Source organism: Martes martes, assembly GCF_963455335.1.
Source record: "Martes martes genome assembly, chromosome: 8".
Lineage (NCBI taxonomy): Eukaryota > Metazoa > Chordata > Mammalia > Carnivora > Mustelidae > Martes > Martes martes.
The window spans coordinates 79,460,846-79,482,270 of record NC_137895.1 but is presented as its reverse complement, the minus strand read 5'-3'; the positions used below and the strand labels follow the sequence as shown (position 1 = coordinate 79,482,270).

Below are 21,425 nucleotides of genomic sequence, written 5' to 3'. Positions count from 1 at the left end.
GAAATTCTGGAAAGCAGTCATTCAGGGTATGCCAATAATGACAGAGTGTCTCTCCATGAAAAAGATCCAGACATTTATATGAAGAATAGAATGGTCATTGCATGGTTCCTTAGAATATTGACCCCTAGAATTTTATAGCTTTGTATATTTGTATATTTTTTCCAAGAGAAGCAAAAATGGAATATTGCAGCTGTCTGGCTGATGTTCATTTCCTCACCATCGATGACCAGGACTGATTTAGCTGATGTGTCTTCTGGGTCTGTGACTTGTGTTTTTCCTCTTCCTATCTGTTCCTCCTGAAGCTGCAGGCCTCTTGAAAGATGACATTCTCAGAAAAGTATAGGGTAAATTTAATATCTTTAGCCGATATGCTGTAGTTTCCCTTCATATGGATTAGATCACACATGATAGTAAAATACAATTTATTTCCTCAAAAATAATTTACTTTAATTTCAGAAAAGATTTGCATTTTAAAAGTTAAAGTACTTTCTGTATTGTTGATTGTACTGTTTTATTATTTCATGAGTACTCTTCTTTTACAGCATTATCTGATACTCAAGGGAATTTTCTTTTGAATGGGAATTTTGTTGTAAGTATGTCAAAAAAAGAAATCAACATACAAGGAGCTATTTTTGAGTACAGTGGTTCAAACAGCTCAGTTGAAAGAATTAATAGTACTGATCGGCTGGAAGAAGAAGTTGTTTTGCAGGTAAATTCTCAGGAGTCATTAGTAAGACCTAGTTTTAATCCTATTCGTAAACTGATGGTTCAGGGCTTTGCATTTGTTAATCATAAAAATGATGTCTATCAAGAATATCTTTCTATGAATTAATTGTATGCTCCTGTGTATTTCTATTGAGGTTTTGTGTGTGGGTAATTTATACAACCCTGATGTACGATATTCCTTCAATATCCCTGTGGAAGAGAAGAGCGACCTATTCACATGGGATCCATATGGACCATGGCAAGATTGTACCAAGATGTGTCAAGGTACACTGGTATTAAGTAAGAGAGACTGAAGTTGGTCTGTGTGTGCTGGTATAACTTGGAGTACTTTTGGGGGTGTCTGCCTGTGGAGTCCCCCAACTGTCTACACACACACACACACACACATACACATGCATACATCACCACACCAACATACAAAGATTTCCTACCCTTTTCTTCTACTTTTCCCCCCATTCATTGTTTCTGATACTTAACAATCTCATTATTCTCTCCCCTTTTCAACATTCTCAGTTACTGCTTTTTTTTTTTTTCTCATTCTTTCTTGCATTTGGAAGAAGTTTCTCTTACTTACAATCTGTACACCCCATCCCCCAGCTTATTGGCAGGGGATACATTCCAAGACCCCCCAGTAGTTGCCTGAAACTGTGGATGCTATTGAACCTCATATGTACTGTGTTTTTTCCTATACATGTGTATTATCATTATACATTAGGCACAGGAAGAGATTAACAATAACTGATAATAAAATCAAACAATTATAACTATATACAGCTGATTCTTGAACAATACAGGAGTTAGGAGTACCAACGCCCTGCCCCTCCCCCCCCCCCCCCCCCCAATGCAGTTAAAAAATTTCACATATAGGGATGCCTGAGTGGCTCAGTCAGTTAAGTGTCTGTGTTTGGCTCAGGTCATGATCCCGGAGTCCCATATCAGGCTCCCTGCTCAGTGGGGAATCTGCTTCTCTCTCACTCTCACTCTCTCTGCTCCTCCCCCCGCTCATGCCCTCTCACTCGCTCACTCACTCAAATAAATAAATAAAAGAAATCTTTAAAAAAATTTGCATAAACTTTAAATTCCCCAAGAACTTAACTACTAATAGCCTACTGTTCACTAGAAGCCTTACCGATAATAAGCAGTTAACACATATTTTCTATGTTATATGTATTAAATGCTGTAGTTTTACAATAAAGCAAGCTCAAGGAAAAAAATAATAAAATCAGAAGACAAAATACATCTATGGTACTGTAGTTTATTTATCAGAAAACCATGTGTGGGGGCGCCTGGGTGGCTCAGTGGATAAATCCTCTGCCTTCGGCTCAGGTCATGATCTCAGTGTCCTGGGATCGAGCCCCATGTCAGGCTCTCTGCTCAGCAGGGTGCTTGCTTCCCCCTCTCTTTCTGCCTGCTGTTCTGCCTACTTGTGATCTCTCTCTCTGACAAATAAATAAATAAAATCTTAAAAAAAAAAAAAGAAAGAAAACCATGTGTGAGTGGACCTGCACAGTTCAAACCCATGTTGTTGAAGGGTCACCTGTACTTAATAAAAGGTCTGTGAGTGTGGTCTCTCTCAGTTTGTTGTCCTGTCCTCACCCTTCAAGTGGGGATATGCGCTGATAAGGATATGAGCCCACAGGGTGAGAGGAAGTGTGGTGAATTCAGTAGGCTTTGTGACAGTGTTAGGCTCTATTGACCTTCAGATGTACATTAGGGAGTGGATCATTTTCTGGACCTTGGCTGATGCAGGTAACTGAGACCACAGAAGAGGGGGTACTAAGGTATACTGTTTCCCAGTGAAATAAGTGTTCTCTCACCCACTCCCCTCCATACACCTTTCCAGTAACATAGCTCTTCCTTTCAGTGTTGGGGTATCGGACATCCTTTCATTCTTTTATGTTCCTTCTGTGACCACTAGAAAATACATTTGTCCTGTCAGCATGAATAACTGAAAGGAGTATAGTGGGAAGTGGAAAAGCAGGGAAGTTTACAGTAGAGAAAGAAAATGAAGAGACCAGAGTCTTTGGAAGAACTGTGATTATGGATACTTAATTGTGTAAGACTTTTCAGATCAGTAAGTTTGAGGGACTACTTTGTCTTGAATTAAGACCCCAATGTTGCATTCAGGTTTTAAGTTCTACTGGATAAAACCAGCAGGAATAGATTTTCTTGGCATAAGGTAGTAAGTGCAATGCTCCAGGGCTGCACAGAGAGAACCACAGAAAAGTTGGAGCAGTTTGTGAGAGATTGAATCTGAAGCTACAGAAGTTTGGTGCAATGGAAAGTAGTTCTCAGGGGGACTGGAGAAAAGTTTTGGGAATTAAGGGAGCAGTGGTCCAGAGGAGAAGGGGCTCAGGACCAAATGGAAATGAGCGAGATAAGGTGGGTAGCCAGAGGCAGTGACCATGCATGATGGGAATATGAGGGACAGACTAACAAACTGACCCCAAGGTCACAAAGAAGTTGTGGTGCCCCGTTCAGAAAACAACACGGGCTTGGTCCTGCGATGTTAGGATAGTGGTGCTCAGAATGATTGCGTGGTAACAGATGTTTTCATTGGGATGGTGTCTCTGGAGGGAGGCTGCCCTAGGTGGCGCAGGACTGACCCATAAATGCTGAAAGAAGGAGGAACAAAGCTTTGGTAATGGAGGAGAAATTCACTTGGCAGAAGGACCCTAGAGATTTGGGGAGCAGGGAGCAGTGTTCCAGCCCTGAGTGGGTACACTGGTCTGTGGCACTGGATGTGGGGAGCTGGGAACAAATCCAAACATCAGGTGAGTGAAGGAGCATGTGACAATGTGGGGAACACGCCAAGTAAAGAATAACAAGATCCAAATAGAAGGTTGGATAAGACCTGATGAAATGGTTTGGGAGTCTGAACCAGGAAGAGATGTCTTAAACAATTCTAGGCTGGAAGGGAAAAAAAACTATTAGGTCAGTTGCCACATAGTATACTCCCTCTTTGTGTGTAACTTTTTAGTTGCTCTAGAAGGAAATTCCCTCAGGAGCACCTGGGTGGCTCAGTTGGTTAAGTGTCTCAATCTTGATTTCAGCGCAGATCATGATCTCATGGGTCATGAGATCAAGCTCCAAATCAGGCTCTGCTGGGCATGAAGCCAGCTAAAAATTCTCTTTCCCTGTACCCTTCCCCATCCTGTGTGCATGCACATGTTCTCTCTCTCTCTCTAAAAAAAATTAAATAAAAAATGAAATTCCCTCAGTTTTGTTATTCTGTGTACTGAATGTAATGAGTTCCCAAACTTTGTTGTTGTTGTTTTTTAAGATTTTATTTACTTGAGAGAGGGAGAGACAGAGATACCAACAGAGAGCACAAGCAGGGAGAGAGAGAGGGAGGGGCAGGCTCCCTGCACCCTGGGGTCATGACCTGAGCCGAAGCGGATGCTTAACAGACTGAGCCACCTAGGTGCCCCATGAGTTCCCCAACTTTGTGAGAGCTATAAATTTTATCATAATATTTTCAAGCGCATTATCTATTGGTTTCAATTTTCCTTTACTTTTTAATCAGTCTTCTGTTAATATGACCCTCTTTTCTCTTGCTTTAATTTGGTTTTGTTACTTTTAGCCCTTTTACATGACTGTCATCTTGAACTTCCCCTTCATTATAGTTCTGGGGATTCTCTTCTGTGTTGGATTCCCTGTTTTTTAAATCTCATGAGTTCCTCTTTTTATTTCCCCCACTGGTGAAATATATCCCTCAGGATATTCCTGAGAAAGAAAAGTAGTTTTTTGAGACCTGTCGTATCTGAAAATGGCATTATTCTATTCTCACAGTGGATCAGTAGTTTGTAACAAATTCTAAGTTAGATAATTATGCTTTAGAGGGTTGAAAGTCTTGTTTTCTAGTTTCCTGTGTTTCCACATGACAGTTTCCATTGAGGAAGTTTTGTAGCTCCTGTCTTTAATTCTAGTGGTGTGAAATTTCAGGACAATTTGCCCTGATATTGGATATCTATTTTCCTAGGTCATTAGGATGCCATTCACATTTAGAAACAGATTCTTTGACTTGAGAAATTTTACTGTATGATTTCTTTAGTAATTTCCTCACATTGAACTTTCTTTTACCTCTTTCTGGAATTTGTATGTTTTAGACATTCAGCCTCCTGGACTGATCACTGTTTGCTAATTTCTGACTTCATATTAACATTTTTACTCCTAGCATCTTGCTTTTGTTTCATAGATGTGTAATATCTGTGTCTATGACAGTATTAATCATAGTCTTTAAATTTTCTTCTGATATAATCTGTTTCATTTTAGTTCTGTTTTGTTTTTGTTTATTTTGGTCTTGTGTTGTGTTAGTGAAGTTCCTGAAATGTCTGCTGATCCTTGGCTATTTGTTCATATTTAAGCCTAAAATGCTGATTGAAAGTTCTGTGTTGGTCAGACAAGTCAAGTAGGACCCCATTAAAGAGTAATTGGGGGCGCCTGGGTGGCTCAGGGGGTTAAAGCCTCTGCCTTCGGCTCAGGTCATGATCCTAGGGTCCTGGGATCGAGCCCCACATTGGGCTCTCTGCTCTGTGGGGAGCCTGCTTCCTCCTCTCTCTCTGCCTATCTCTCTGCCTACTTGTGATGTCTGTCTGTCAAATAAATAAATAAAATCTTTAAAAAAAAAAAAGAGTAATTGGATCATTCAGTAGCCCTTTCATGTATCATTGGAGGAGAAGCCCCACGTGTCATTGTCAGTTGATCTTTTGGGGATTAAAGAGCCTCTCAAGAAAGGAATCTTCTCATCTTCTAATGGTCATCAGGGAGACTTGGGAACCATAAAAACTAGGAGCCAGAGGGAAATGGAAAGAGAGTCCAGTAGGCCTGGTTCTCATCATTCAGAGTATGGAGACTTTTTCCTAATTCTCCTATTTTTGGAATCATGCTTCCCCAACTTCCCTGAGCTATGTCTGTGCCTTCAAGTTCAGTTTCTCTAGAGCTTTGCTGCCCAGTATGGTAGCTGCTAGCAAATATAACTAGCCCATTGAAATGTGGTATAAATGTGAAATGTACAATGGCTTTGAGAACTTGAAAAAAAAATCAATGTACAATGGTTTTGAGAACTTGAAAAAAATATCAATTTTTATATTGATATGTTCAAATGATACTTAAGGTTAAACATATTAAACAAAATACTTCATCTGTGTTTATTAACATGACTACTAGAAAATGTGAAATTATGTACATGGCTCACATTCTATTGGATAGTGCTGCTCTCAACTAGAAAGGTAAAACTCTGACGATTCTCAAGTACTTTTCAATCCATTATCCATTTTTTCAGGCCTACCCTTTACACATTCATCTCTTCATTGAACCTGGTGTTTTCAACCCTGGGATTTTCTTGGATTCTTTGGCATGAATGGTTTATTATTAACTTATTTCCTCCACAGGCTTATGTTTCAGCTTCCTTGGCTCTGTTAGTTATTTCCATCCACTTTTCATGTTCAAAATTTCCTTTTCTTGCCTACTGCGTTTCCTTTTTATTCTTTTTGTTCTTTTAGGTTTATTCCTTTTCAAAATCCCTCATGGTTTTTTCAGATGATATTTAGGAAGGAGCAAAGGTAAACATGCATGTTCATGTTTAGCTAACTGAAAGTATACAGTTGAACTTTGATGAAACAGAAACTTGATCATGTCACTGACTGCTTAAACTTTTTTCCCGTCTCCTCATTGCAGAAAGTGGAAAGTTCTGTCTGCTCTGGTCCATTATAATCACTTCTTAGTTTTACTTTCCCTATGGTTATGCTGCATATAGCCAACCAGGAAATCTCAATGGCTTTGAAAGACAAAGGTTTATTTCCTGGTCCTACTATGTTTTAGCTGCTAATTGGCTATGACTGTTCTCAGCTTGGTATCTGCATCCATGTCATTTAAAAAAAAATTAAGACTATTTTTTAGAGTAGTTTTGGATTTATAGAAAAACTGAGCAGAAGGTAGAGAAAATTCATACATTTTCTCAGTCACCCTCCCCTCCTGTTTCCCTTTTAACATCTTGAATGAGTGAGGCACATTTGTTACATTTGTTGCATTATTAACTACAGTCCATAGTTTAAGTTAGGATTCACTGTTTGTGTTATCCATCCTGTGGGTTTTGACAAATATGTAATTGCGCATATCTACTATTACAGTATCATGCAGAATACTTTCACTGCCCCAAAAAATCCCTCCCCTACCCTGCCCCCTCAAACCTGATCACCAACTATTTTCTCTGGGTCTTTTCCATTCATGATTCCAGGCTGAAAGATCAAACTCTTCTGGGAAAGGCTGTTTTAGAGATGAGGGAAAGGGAAGGTGAGGGGGACAGAAGTTTATAGTGGCTTTTAGAGCTTCTGCTTAGACATGGAAAGAGGCACACCCTTTTGGAGATGGTTGGCATAAGCCCAAAGTCAAAGAACAGGGAAAGTATATTCCCTTCAGGGGAAGTTATACATTGTAGCAAGTGGAGAGATGAACTCCTATTATGGGGAAAAGGAAAGCAAATAACAAGGAACAAATAATGTACCACGTAGCATCAGTGCCATCCCTGACCACTCAGTTCTCCACTAACGACTCCAGGCAGCTCTCATGAATTTCTTTCTATTCGCTATCTGGCCTGCCCTCCCTAAGTCTCTTTACTAAGCAGACTCCTCAGTCTTTCAGGATGCCTCTTGCTTGCTCCAGACAGTCATTCCTGACTAAATGAATATGCTAGTAGTATCCTGTATCCTGTGTTGGAATGTTTTTACTTTCTTAGCTGAATCCTTTAGGCTATTAGCAGAATTAAATAATTCTAGAACATCTACTTAAAGAACCTTCCTTTTAATTTTCATTTGACTTTGACCAAGGTCTTCACAGAAGAAAAATCACCTGCATTCGGAAGAGTGATCACATGGTAGTGTCTGATCAAAGATGTGACCACCTACCACTTCCATTGTTTGTGACTGAAAAGTGCAATACGGACTGTGAACTAAGGTAAAAGAAAAATGTATCATGTAACTAGTGTAAGTATAATGTAACCAGGTAAAAATCAGTAAGTGAGATAAGATGTAAACCATCTAGTCCAATCCCTGCTCAGATTGGACATGTAATTAATGTCTGTCCTGTGTCCCTACCAGTATAAAATTTCAGGCTCACTAATTTATTGTGAAACTTGGCAACTGACTTGAATTTTTTTTATAGTATTTGATGAATATCAGTATATAGGCCTCAAAATTTTGTGTAAGAAATGGAAACCAATCTGTAAAATATATGGGTAAACTCTAATCTTAAAATCTAAGGTTTTAAGATCTGAAACAGTAAGTTTTGTAGAATAACTGTGTAATTCCCTTTGAATTTATGAACCAATAAATTTTTGAAGTTTGAGGATTAAAGAATCAGTAGATTGGTTTCTCGATCTTATCCATATTTTGTCCATTACATTAAGAAACATCCTAGATTCTGGTACAGGGAACTATCCACTTCTAAATTTCCTGTCTTTTGGTGGGGGTCGTGTGGGGGGCGGGAATTGGTCGTAGGGCAAAGCTAAGAACAACCCTATCTAGCGAGTGATCATTAACATTCAGGGATGGCCAGAACCTGTCATTCCGCAGGGAAGATCACTTTTATATATTTATGTTGTTGTTCGAAGGCGTAGTGGGAGAGCTGCTTGAATAAGTCGCATCCACTTACTGCTATGGAGTGAAGCACAGTAAAATCCTCCAGATGCTGTTGGGAATTGAAATTGAACTCTGTGAATTCTATGCTCTGTTATACTGTTGCACTCGTGTTGTCTGATAGATTGCTACACTACAATTGGGATAATTTGGCTAAAACAAGCAGATTTTTACTTGCAGAAAAAAAAAGTTTTCTCTGAAAAGATGTCTAAAAATAGATTACAAGAGAAAATGTGATATGCTTTACAAAAACCTAGTTTGCCAACTTTTAAAACTTGGTCTTATTGATACAGTCAGATTCCCAGATATTTCCTGATCATGAAATACTTTAGTGTGGTTTTATAGAGAGAGACACTACCTGATTGTGATTCAGATATATTCAGTCTTAAATCTGCCGCTGAGTACTTAGGTAATCTTGATCTAAACCAGTTGTTTTTAAAGGCTTTTGGGAAAGCTTGGGGTTCCTTGGATACTTCCAAAAGCACCACCAGATGCCAGAGTGAAGTCGTGAGGTATAATGCTGCCTTCCCATCCCTGGCTTTAACCAGACCACCTCCATTTTTATATATTCAGAGAACAAGTTGAATTTTATTTTGGGGGGAAAACGATTTCAAACAGAAGTCAAGCATTTATATCATGTGGACACACAGATCTGGGCATCATTTTCTCATCTATAAAAATGAAAGTTTGGGCTTATGTCAGAATTTTTTATCTGATAATACATCAAGTATTTTCAAGTGGCTTGTCAATGAATTCTAACAGAATTTTCAAAATTGAATCATATGCATGAATTTCTCTGAATCCTTTTTTTTGTTTTTTTTTAATCTCATGAGTTGGTATCCCTAAGTGTAATAACATCTTTTTTTTCTAGGTGGCACATCATTGGCAAAAGTGAATGTTCATCCCATTGTGGTCAAGGATATAGGTCCTTGGATGTCCACTGCATGCGGTATTCCATTCATAAAGGACAGACTGTTCCAGTAGATGATCACTATTGTGGTGACCAACTTAAACCTACCACACGAGAGTCCTGCCATGGTGACTGTGTCTTAACAAGGTGGCATTATTCAGAATGGTCCCAGGTACAGATAACCAGTATTGCTTAAGAAAAATTGCCCCCCCTTTTTGTTAAATAATTGTTACTCTAAAGTATATTCTTGTTAAAATCTTATTTTTTTTTTCATTTGTCACCACTGGTTTTTGTTTTCGTCCTTTCAGTGTTCCAGGAGTTGTGGAGGAGGGGAACGGTCTCGAGAATCTTACTGTATAAATAACTTTGGCCACCGTCTTGCTAACAGAGAATGCCAAGAGCTTCCACGGGTGACAACTGAGAATTGCAATGAATTTTCCTGTCCCAGTTGGGCTACTAGTGAGTGGAGTGAGGTAACATTGAACAGATGAGGCTAAGAATTGTTACAGTATTTCATAGGAAAGCTTTGCAACTTAAGGCTTTAAAGAAGTCTAAAGTAATTTGTTCTTGCTTTGTAAAATAACTGTGTTATCAAGGCAATCACAAATTAATGGTTTGTTCTTCAACTGTTTATGCTGTCTGGCTATCAATAACATTGATTGTTGTTTAATCACTAACCATTTTCATAAAGTCCCCCTGTCCACAGTAGCCTGTAATACATACTTAAGGTTAGTTTTGTACCTTTGTTTCTAGGACAAATGGATGCTGCACTGGGATTTGGGCAGCAAATTGGGGTGGCTGATTTTACCTGGTGAATATCTCTGAAGGGCTGAAGGGAAAATGCTGTGAGGAATGGTCTTCCATTTAATGTGCATTTTAATGTGTGACTTGATTACTGTGTCTTTTTTTTAGGCATTTATATTGACTAATATTGAAAATAATGATCAGCTGTGTTCTTTCAGTGTCTTGTTACATGTGGAAAAGGAACAAAACAGCGGCAAGTGTGGTGTCAGCTGAACGAAGACCACTTGAGTGATGGTCTCTGTAATCCCAGTACCAAACCTGAATCTCTGAGACCATGTGAGCTTCATGCATGCGCTTCCTGGCAAGTAGGACCGTGGGGTTCTGTGAGTATATGAGAATGGTTTTCCTGATTTAATTCATCTCTATCGAATAGCACCAGAATTGCAGTGTGCTCACTCTCTTAATGGAGCCAGCTAAATTTGGGTTGTTTTTTTGGGGGGGGGGGTTCTTGAAATGTAAACTCTGATCTGTGAATTTTACCAGTGCAGCTAGTTTTGCTGTGGTAAATAGTTCAACTTTGCTTTTGAACTCATGTGTTAACCAAAATGCTGTGAATTTATTCTTCAGCTTTGTTTAAGCTATAAATGTTTTCATGGTCTTTGTCTAAATAAGCTTTATTGCATTTAGAGTAGGCATTGTTTAGAAGTTTCACCAACCAGGCAGCTAGGAATTTGTAGGATGAGCAGTGGTCAGGCTGGAGGAAGATGGACAGCATGTTAACCCATGGATGTTGCCGCTGTGGATGGGAAACCTTGTCTCATCTTCCTTTTAACTTTATGCTCTTCCTTCTTCCTCTCTTTGAAATGTACTTAGCATGTTAAACGACCTACATACACCAGGTAGATTTTGAAAAGTATTTAGTCCCTCTAAATAATGTTAGCTCCCCAAATATGAAGACTATAGTCACATTTTTACATAACTTCTTAAAGCTACGACAACTCTCATCCATTTTAACTTCGGTATTACCTGTCTACATTGGAACAAATGTATATTGATTCCATTTGCTAATTTTGTATGGAATCCAATGTAAAGAACTAATAAAAAGGTCTGAAAGTATATTAACTATATTAAGAAAATTAGGCTGGGGTGCCTGGGTGGCTCAGTGAGTTAAAGCCTCTGCCTTCAGCTCAGGTCATGATCCCAGGGTCCTGGGATTGAGTCCCACATCGGGCTCTCTGCTCAGCAGGGAACCCGCTTCCTTCTCTGCCTGCTTCTCTGCCTACTTGTGATCTCTGTCTGTCAAATAAATAAATAAAATCTTAAAAAAAAAAAAAAGAAAATTAGGCTGATACAATTTTTGAATAACGGTGTTCTATACATGCCTATACCCTTGCAGTGCACGGCCACTTGTGGACGTGGGTATCAGATGCGTGCTGTTAAATGTGTCAGTGAGCTCCTCAGTGCCGTGTTAGATGACAGAGTGTGCCGTGGGGCCAGCCGCCCAAGTGACAGGCAGGTAAGGGACACTTCTTTATGGATTAGGAACAAAAAGATTTGTTACAGGAGGATCAGTGTGTTAAACTTATTTCATACATATTTCTCCATGTTTGTGCACGTGTGTGTTGGAGAATTTACCTCTTTTAAAATGTTGCCAGCTTCACAGTTCTATTAATTTGTTTAGTCCTGCCACTGAATCACTCATTGAACTTTGCGGTTTTCATTCTTTGCACTGCAGAAGGATCGTATCTGTTGTGACTATGGTGTGATGAACTTTCTGAGGGTAGTGTTCTAGGGGACCCCCAGGATTTTTCAGCTTAGTGGTATTTTTGAAGGACTATTGCTCTGTTTCTTTTCAACCATCAGATATAATGATCCAGACCTTAGGATTCAGATCTGTACTCTCCACTTGTAGCCCTTGACAGTACCTTATACTTATGAAAAATTAAAATGCTTACATGACTAATTTGTAATTATGCAGTTCTTCTTGAGTTAGACATGTGGAAGAAATGAAGTATAGAATTTAATATAAATCAGCGTGATGAATTCATTGATGTTATGAGATGCATTTTTCTTTTGAACAGGACTGTATGGTCATACCCTGCCCTGTTATCCCTAAAATTGGGGCTACCTCATTGCCAGCAGTTCCCATAGGAAAGATTGCCCAGTGGCGACATGGTTCCTGGACCCCAGTAAGTGAATTCCTTTAAGAAATACAGTGTTTAGGGGTGCCTGGGTGGCTCAGTTGGTTAGGTGTCTGACTTCAGCTCAGGTCACGATCTTGGGGTACTGGGATTGAGCCCCACATCAGGCTCCCAACTCAACGGGGAATGTGGTTGGCCCTCTTCATCTCCCTCTGCCCATACCCACACTAGTGCCCTCTCTCCCCCAAAAAGATAAATAAAATCTTAAAAAAAAAAAAAGTACAGTGTTTGTATTATGGAGGTTTTTACATATCAACAAAATGATTGCTTCAGGTTAGCCAAATTAATGTTATGCATTCATTCCCAGGTAGCTTAACGGAGAAGTGGTATAAGGTTCAGAAATAGGTAATTTAATGGCTAAATGCTGCTCTATCCTGCTCTTACCCAGAGCTTTTTGTCTCTGGGCAAGAAATTGATGTTTTCTAGGTCTGTTTTCTCATCTATGAAATGGGGGTAATAATATTTAATCTCACAAGTGGTTATACAGAGTAGACGTGAAGTTGGGCTTTTATCAGCTTTTAATTTGGAGTATATGCTTTGCTTTGATCTTATATAGAAGCTATATTAGTAAGCTTCAGATATTCTCTGAATATTTTAATTATGGGATCATATTGACCCTATTAGATGTTTAAAGTTATTTAAAATAAGATTGTCTCACAAAGTGTTTCCTGAATCTTTTTAGCAAGTAATAATCAGTATTCCATGAAGTTGAGTAGTATCTTATTCTCATTGCAAATATACCATCTGAACTGAGTGGGGCATTCGTTGCCCTGTCTTTATTTGACTCAGAAGTGAAACCAAGTGATAGGATTTATTTATTTATTTATTTTTTAAGAAACTTCATGTTTTAGAAGAGAGAGGTGCCATATAAGACTTTGGTAAACTTTTTTTTTTTTTTTTTAAGTGCTCTGTGTCTTGTGGACAAGGCAACCAAGCGCGCTACGTAAGCTGTCGCGATGCTTACGATGCAATAGCAGATGAATCCCATTGTGCCCATTTACCCCGACCTGCAGAAGTGTCTGTTTGTTTTAACCCTTGTGGGGAGTGGCAAACTGGGAATTGGTCACCTGTAAGTATTTTTATGAGAAAAAAAAATGAAGAAGTTGAAATGTCATTGATATTTAGTATCATAATGTAACTTATTACATTATAAATGTTGGCTAAATTTGTGATCAGTGTTCAGCTTCCTGTGGCCATGGGAAAACAACGCGACAAGTTTTATGCATCAGCTACCATCAGCCAATTAATGAGAATTACTGTGACCCTGCAGTTCGCCCTTTGATAGAACAAGAATGTAACCTGGCAGCCTGCCCACCCATGTACAGTCACTTCCCAAGCTCCTCAGAGCAGCCGAGCCATTTTCCAGGCAGAAATTTTCCATTAACTCACAAACCAGAAGATCATCAAAATCAGGGGGTCCATCCGTCAATCAGAGGAAACCAGTGGAGAACAGGACCATGGGGATCAGTAAGTTGTCTTTATTGAGTTATATTAATTCTGTGATTTTGTGCGATTATAGCCTTTTAACAGATACCAAATACTTTTAATGCTAAATTTATCTGAAGATCAATAGTTTCAGTCTTAAAAGGATTAAGCGATTTTTGATGCAGATGAGAAGTCCCCAGAGTACTTATTGAAGTATACACTAATGTGATATTATGATTACAGAGGAATGCACTTAAAAACAATCTGATTAGAGCCCATTATAATCAAAACAGAAGAATTTTTTAAGAGGTTAAGAATGCAAATGTTTATAAAAAAACAAACCTAGAAATTACTATAATAGTGCAGCAAGTGGGTGTAAAACCATGAAGCTACAAAAGGTACAATTGTAGCTCTTACTTTATATAAAAGTTGAGACAAAGAAAAACAATATCAAAGTTAAGACTTCATTTTTTTTTTTTTTTAATTCTTTTCTGCTTAACCCTTAGGAGAGGGCTGCATTGGCCCTTGCAGACTTTACTGTTCCACCATTCATCAGCAAATTCTAATACACTAATGCTTGGGGCAGATTTTTCTCAACTCAGATTATTCCAGTGAGGGGAGTGTTAAAAGGAGGAGTTTTAATCTGAGTCCAGACCCTGACATTCTTCTCTATGTAATTTCATGACGCGGCACCCAGAGTTTGTGTTTTATCCTTGGCAGTGCTCTAGCAGCTGTGGTGGAGGTGTTCAGCACCGGGTTGTGGTCTGCCAGGACGAAAATGGACAGAGTGCCCGTTACTGTGATACGGCTTCCAGGCCCCCAGAGACCCGGCACTGCGACTCGGGTCCTTGTCCACGGTGGAACTACGGAAACTGGGGAGAAGTAAGTCATCATGCTTTCTAAACTTGTGGCGATGGTGAATTTCTGAAGACAAAGTTAAGTACTTCACACTGTTCCTGTGGGATAACCTTACTTCACAATACTACACAGAAGGGTTTTATTTCCAGGACAATCTTGTTCTTTTAATAGACCGTCATGGTATAAATCACTCCTATGTGGTAGGAAATACTCCAGATTTTTAAACAGAATCTAATATGCTAGCCAGTATGTCTATGGACCACTAATGCCTCTCTAAAATTAGTATATTCTTTCCTTCGAAGATTTGGTGGATATAAAGGTGGAAAATTAGATTAATATATAACCACGCTCATATCCTATTACAGAGCCACTCATGTGGTAAATTTTCTAAGCAGAGAGTTCTCAATCGGCATTCTTCTAGACTCTGGGGATTTGAAGATCATTTTTAAAGTAGTTCTCATGAATATTAATTCCACCTGTATTATGCGTGAGAAAGAATAAAAGATTTATATTGGCTTTACAGGGACAAAATAAACCAACTACTTTAGTCAAATATTTTTGTTTAATGATTTTTAGTATATATTTTCTCACAGAGCATTTGGAAATATTGTGTAAAGATACACTTCTGACCAGGTGCTAATAAATACCAAGTACATTTAAAAAGTGTTCTTTGACAATTTCTAAAATGAAAATGACATTTTTACTCCTGAGTTTAGGCATGCTCATTGTAAAAATTGAAATGATAGGAAAAATTATGAAAAGATAAGAACTTTCAACCTTTGATACATTTCCTTCCAGACTTTGGTCTTGTATGGATTCCACAAATAGATTTATATTACACAGGCTGCTTTGCCACCTGCTGCTTTCATGTAATACACACTGAACATCTTTCCCTGTTCATAAATTTAGGTTTAACTTACTAGCTTTCGTGGTTACCCAGTAATCTATTGATAGGCTATCATAAATTATGTAGTTAATACTTATTACTTAAGTGAATCAGTTTTATTCGACTTGTCTATTTTGCAGATCCTTGATATCTTACTGAAACATTCTAACCCTCAAAAATTTGTCTAGGTTTTTTGTTTTTGTTTTTTGGGTTTTTTTTTTGTTTGTTTTTTTTTTTGTTTTTTTTTATAATAGAACTAAAGCTTTTTTTACCCACGAAGAAAATTCTAGCATTAATACATTATGTGTTAAAGACTGAATAAAGCAATATAATACTGTCTTTAAAATGACATAGTTTTGAATTTTCTTATTTTTAGTGTACACAAACATGTGGAGGAGGAATAAAGTCAAGATTCGTAATATGTCAATTTCCTAATGGCCAAATGTCGCAAGAGCACAACTGTGAAATCTTAAACAAGCCACCTAGTGTGGTACAATGTCATGTGCATGCTTGCCCTGATGAGGTGACATGGCATCGGGGACCATGGAAATCGGTACGATAGTATTATTTTTTTTTGTCTGATTTGTTTTGTTTCACTGTGCCCCCTTTAATTGCTTGTTTATAAATTGTGGTACACGCTGTCTTCTGATGTTTTAAGCAGATTACTGGCCACCATGTCTTGTGGTATTAAAGTTGATAGTTTGGAAGAAGAATGCATTCAATTTCAAGTACTGTAATATAAATAATAGTTTTATATGTATTTATTTTTTATAAGGAATATTGAACCATAGCACTATTCTAATGGAAATATTTTCCTCCAGTACATCTTTGGCTTGCCCTCTAATTGTAAATGTTTGACTGTATACATATGTATATAATGTTAACATTGTGCTTGTTACAATGGCAAATTAAGGCTGTGTCTTGTTTAAGTGTATAACTATATGTGGCTTTTGTCTGTCAACGTCTAGTAACTGATCCTAAAGGAAATAACATTCTTTAAAACTTTTTTTTTACCATTGTTAAACTTAGTATTTTGTCTAGAAATGTGAAAATATTAAAAGATAGAGAAATTTAAAGTGAATTGTTTACAGTTTGTTACATACATCATGGAAAATATTTATATAGTAATTTATATGAATATTTCTTCACTGTGTGGAGTTACTTTGTTTTAGGGATGTTTTAATTTATTGTTTGGAGCCATAGACAAAATTCATAAGTATTGTTCATGACTGATTTATTTAGTATATTTCAAATATCCAGGCTTTGAAGAATAATTAATATATAAATATGTTGAAATTAGCATTTTGGTCACTTTCGGTATTATAAATCCTAAACAGCCAAGTACACTTTTTCCAGGTGAAAAATGGATGTCTAGTTATAATTTATAAGGTTAAACAGTTCTTTATTTGGAAAATAATTATAAGTCTGGCTTTATAACCAACGCTGATGCCTGCATTTGGTTTGCTTTACCCAAGTCGAAGCTTTATATTGTGATGTAAACCTAAGTTTCAAACTCTTGCTGTTTGGTGAGTAAGTCAAGTTCTAGTTCAGGCTGAAATGATCTCTATAGTCAGTGTGACTAATATAAAACAAAAGGAAATTTTAACTTTATAGGAGGATCTTAAATTGTTGCATGGCTTTGTTGGAACTAACAAAAACATACTTTGCCATAGAAAGCATTCACATATTTACTTAATAAAATATTGATCATGTATATTCTAGGCAGTGGGATACAGAAATTAAAAAAAAAAAAAAGAATTATTTCCTACTCCCATGGAGTTTACAGTCTCATTGGAGAGATTTGAGTAGGAATCAACTATAAAAAGATACCCTTTTTTTTGTTAGCCATCTTACACTGAAAATTCACTTTCTCTTTACTAGCTCTGTTACATTGTCTTGAATTTTTCTGGCTCTAGTTTGCAAGCCTAGTTCTTAATAAGGCTATGGATTGCTTTCTTGGAGTTTTGTCCCAATTAGGAAAGAAGCCTCCTGACCAGTTAATTAGAGGATTAAATTGTAATGACATTTGTTTCTGAGCACAACCAAGTTTTATTTTCCTACTCATTTGTCAATTCATTAATTCACAAAGCATTAAGCATTTGTGCTAGGTACTGAAATACCTAAAATTATTTCAATCATATTTTCTATTTCAAGGGTGAGCAGACTATGGCCCATGAACCAAATCTGGCCAATTGTCTATTTTTGTAAATAAGTTTCATTGGAACACAGTGATCCACATTTTTTTTTTAGTATTTTCTATGGCTGCTTTTGGTACAACAATTATTGCAATAGAGACTAGCTCTTAAAACCTGAAATATTTACTATTTGGCCCTTTCAGGAAAAGTTTGCTGACCCCTGTTCTATTTAATAAACATCATGATGCTTTTTAAATCTAGGATAAGATGTACTTAAAGTTATAGACTCTTAGCATTACAAATATTCATTTGGGGTCAATTTTAGGTGTTTTTAATTAATATTTTTAAACACCTTACAAGGTTTATCAACTTTCTCCAAATATTCACTAGGGTATTTAGACAATATTTTTTTCCAGTTTTGAGATATACTTGGCATGTAACATTGTGTAAGTTTAAGGTGTACAGTGTCACACAATGTTTATACATGGTGTTGGAAGATGTCTAGTACTATATTCCAATATATTTGTGTCATGCTCTTTGTATGTAAATGATATTGTAAGTGAAAAAAACCTGAATGTTCAGTAAAGTTCTGTGCATAGGTAACTTTTTCAGCCTCACAAAAACCAATAACCAAGAAAATGACCACAGTTACAAAATAGTACATAGCAGTACACAATTCTTCATTGTTTACTCATGCCTGTTCCGAAAGGAGTTCATTGAATAATTCAGTCTTTGCACTAGTGAGGAACTATAATGTCTTTTTTTTTTTTTTCATAAATTGAAGGTGAAATTTTAAAAATCACAATGTTTATATCAGAGTTTTTGCAAACTTATTTATTCACTTTTTATAGGTATAAAGTACATATATATTAAAGTGCCTGGATTTCTGTTACTATATGAAGAATTTTATTCCTTAAATTAGCCTTTTATATTAAAAGGGTTTAAGGAATCTGAATTTTTTTTTGTTTTTGTTAAAACTAGATATAACTTTTTACCTCTTTGTGTTGCTATATATTAGCCAAACTTCAGAATACCTCTTACTAACATATCAGATTAATATTCTTTTAAGGGTAACTTTAATTTCAGCAGATCCTACTTACTAGGTTAGAAAATTACAAATGTGTGTATATATGTATACATATACATATATGAACAACATGACATCTCAAACATTTCATTTTAAAGGAGAATTATAAAGTGTTACATCATTAAATGTAACTAGGAAGAAAGTTGAAAATATACATTTAAATTTTCTCCATCTTGTGGAAAATCTTGTAACAATTTATAAACATGATTAAGGAAATAAAACTTAACCTATGTCTGTTAATTTAATGACTGTATTTTTGTGATTAGTCAATGTGAAATGACTGTATTTTAACCCTTGTTTATTAATGACATGTGTTGTGGCTTTGTGCTTTGCATAATTCATATGTATGTTGTATTTTTACTACTTGGATCAATACCTAAAATGTTTTAAGTCCCTGGAAAGATACTGTATTGTAATGAATGCCTCTTTTCTCTTGGTGCTATTTTTCTTAAATTAACTAACTATTAATTTCTTATTAAACATTTAATTGCTGAATAGTGTATGTTTTCATAATTTGTGTATTTAAGCTATTATATTTTTAAATCCATTAGGAACATTGGTGATTAAAAACACAAGATCTATTGTTTAGCTATCAATTTTAAATACTAGAAAAATTTGTATTTTATAAACAATAAAAATCTATGATATAAACTTACTTATCGGTAAGGTAAAACCTCATGACCAAGATAGTCTTTAAAAGGTGAGTAAAAGTTTTATTTTTCTCTTGTCTCATATATACTATGGAACATTACTTATGTAATCAAACTGTTCTAGCAAATGCTCTTTAAGTAAATTTATAATAATTTCTCTATTTTCCCATTAAGTCTCATTTAGCTGATTCGTTTTCCTAAATACTTTTATTATCTACCTAGAATGCAATCATTTGTGTTCTGGGATTAATGATGATCCCAGAGAATTAAAGAGCATATTTTTTCTATTAAGGATTATTTTTTTCCTCCAAAAATGAGAAGATTCATTTTAAAAAATGAAAGCTTGATACTTGAATCTTCTAGATTCTAGTGCTTTCCCCCAAAGTGTTTCTTTTTAAAATGTATTTACATAGGCACTATACTAAATCTCTCACATGATACGATGGACTGCAACAAACAGAAGCTCTTTTAGCAATGAGCATGTGGTAGCAACATATACCCAGTAAATCCATAGTTTGTCACCTTCACAGTTTTGTGTAATGAAAGAACACTGAAGGGCTGAACTCGGGGGTTGGGAGCCTCCTTCCACTGTAGCTCTCACTGAGGATGAAATGCACTCAGGAAGAAACGTGATCCTGCCTCTGTTGCTCCTAACACCAGGAGTAGCCCAGGGGAAAGGTAATGTGTGGGGAAATGTTTTCAAGAAACTGTCAGTTCTTTGTGGAGAGTAGAACTCAGTGAAACTACTTATAGTCATAAATTTTCTTAAGTTTGGAAAAGTTATACATAGCCATAGTAAAAAGCTGGAAACCTATTCCTAGTTTATCATAGTTTCACATACCTTATTAGTAAGTATCAAACTCATGTTTCCATTGATCTGTTACTCTTTCTACAGTACAGTCATTGACTCTCCCAAAGGTGAGCCTTTCCTACATGTTAGGCATTGTGCCCTGGGACCTTAATGGGCTGTAATTATCCAAGAATTAGTAATGAGGATGGTACTTGACAACACAATAATTCTGCTGGTAGATTTTTCTAGAAGGGCTAAACTGGTAGAATCTATTCCATTTTAACCTAGCAAGAGATGAGTGGTGTTCTAAGTCCCTGTGCTAGAATAGTGTTGTGCATAATTACAGCATCTTCCTCCTTTGTGTAGGTGGATTTCATGTCTCACCAAAAAGAATGTGGACCAAGACATATGATGGAATGAAAATAATTTTGGAGATACAAATGGGCCTTGTAGGTTTGAAATGTAAAACCTAGGAAAAATTAAATAGATAATATACAGATGATATCCTAAAAGAGACTTGTGAGTGTGTTATATTGAATGAAGTTAGAATGTTAAATCTAAAACACTCAACATGAAATGGTGCTATGCCATGTTTTTCTTTATACATCTATATTAAAATGGACATGGTTCTATGGTAATTCTCTTTTCCCAGACATAATGCTTCATTCAGAATATGTGGTTATTCATTATTCATATTCAGGTCATCATCTGTACTCGATGATGATCCTATTTATGTAGGATATATAGGCATTATTATTAGCTCATCTAGATACCCTAGTTTTTCTGTTACCTTTCAGCAGTCTGAGAAGACCATTTTAGTTTCTATATAACCACAGGAACAGCAAAGACTTTGGCATTAAGCTTGTTAAAGAGTCTCTGACACTTTCTAGTTAGTTGATTTCTAATCCCTTGATCATAGATAACATTTCTCAGTAACATGTTTTGACCATGTCCCCTTTTTAATATTTAGACATTACAAGCTAATATATGATTTATGAAACATACAAATGTGAATTAGAATAAGAAATATTTTTAATGAATAATTTCTTACTGAACTGTGATAGTAATCTCATTTTTAAAAAGTGGTAGGATGATGGGGACCAAGGAGGGCACTTGCTGTGATGAGCACTGGGTGAGGTGTGGAAGTGTTGAATCACTATAGTGTACACCTGAAACTAATAGTACACTGTTAATTAGACTAGAATTAATTTTTTTTTAAAATTTGGGATGGTGTTTCATTCGTTTTGAAAATCTTGGTTCAACATTGTCCTAGCAGTTTACAAATCTGGTTTATCCCAGTTTGTCATTTCATTAGCTTACATAGCTGAAAAAATTACCACATGAAAATACATACCTCCATATAGGAAAATTTATCATGG

The 21,425-nt window shown here is 36.5% G+C and overlaps 1 protein-coding gene across 1 annotated transcript in view; it reads left to right on the top strand.

The window, feature by feature from the left end:
• ADAMTS20 (ADAM metallopeptidase with thrombospondin type 1 motif 20) overlaps window positions 1-21,425 on the top strand; it is a gene marked incomplete at its 5' end in the record, with an annotated part of 201,711 nt that overhangs the window by 100,607 nt on the left and 79,679 nt on the right. The window contains 12 exons of the mRNA XM_080811885.1: window positions 543-709; window positions 861-990; window positions 7,554-7,680; window positions 9,232-9,442; window positions 9,579-9,743; window positions 10,233-10,397; window positions 11,411-11,530; window positions 12,096-12,203; window positions 13,120-13,284; window positions 13,392-13,682; window positions 14,361-14,522; window positions 15,761-15,937. Coding sequence (XP_080668011.1) covers window positions 543-709; window positions 861-990; window positions 7,554-7,680; window positions 9,232-9,442; window positions 9,579-9,743; window positions 10,233-10,397; window positions 11,411-11,530; window positions 12,096-12,203; window positions 13,120-13,284; window positions 13,392-13,682; window positions 14,361-14,522; window positions 15,761-15,937 — 1,988 coding nt within the window. The remainder of the gene's footprint in view (window positions 1-542; window positions 710-860; window positions 991-7,553; window positions 7,681-9,231; window positions 9,443-9,578; window positions 9,744-10,232; window positions 10,398-11,410; window positions 11,531-12,095; window positions 12,204-13,119; window positions 13,285-13,391; window positions 13,683-14,360; window positions 14,523-15,760; window positions 15,938-21,425) is intronic.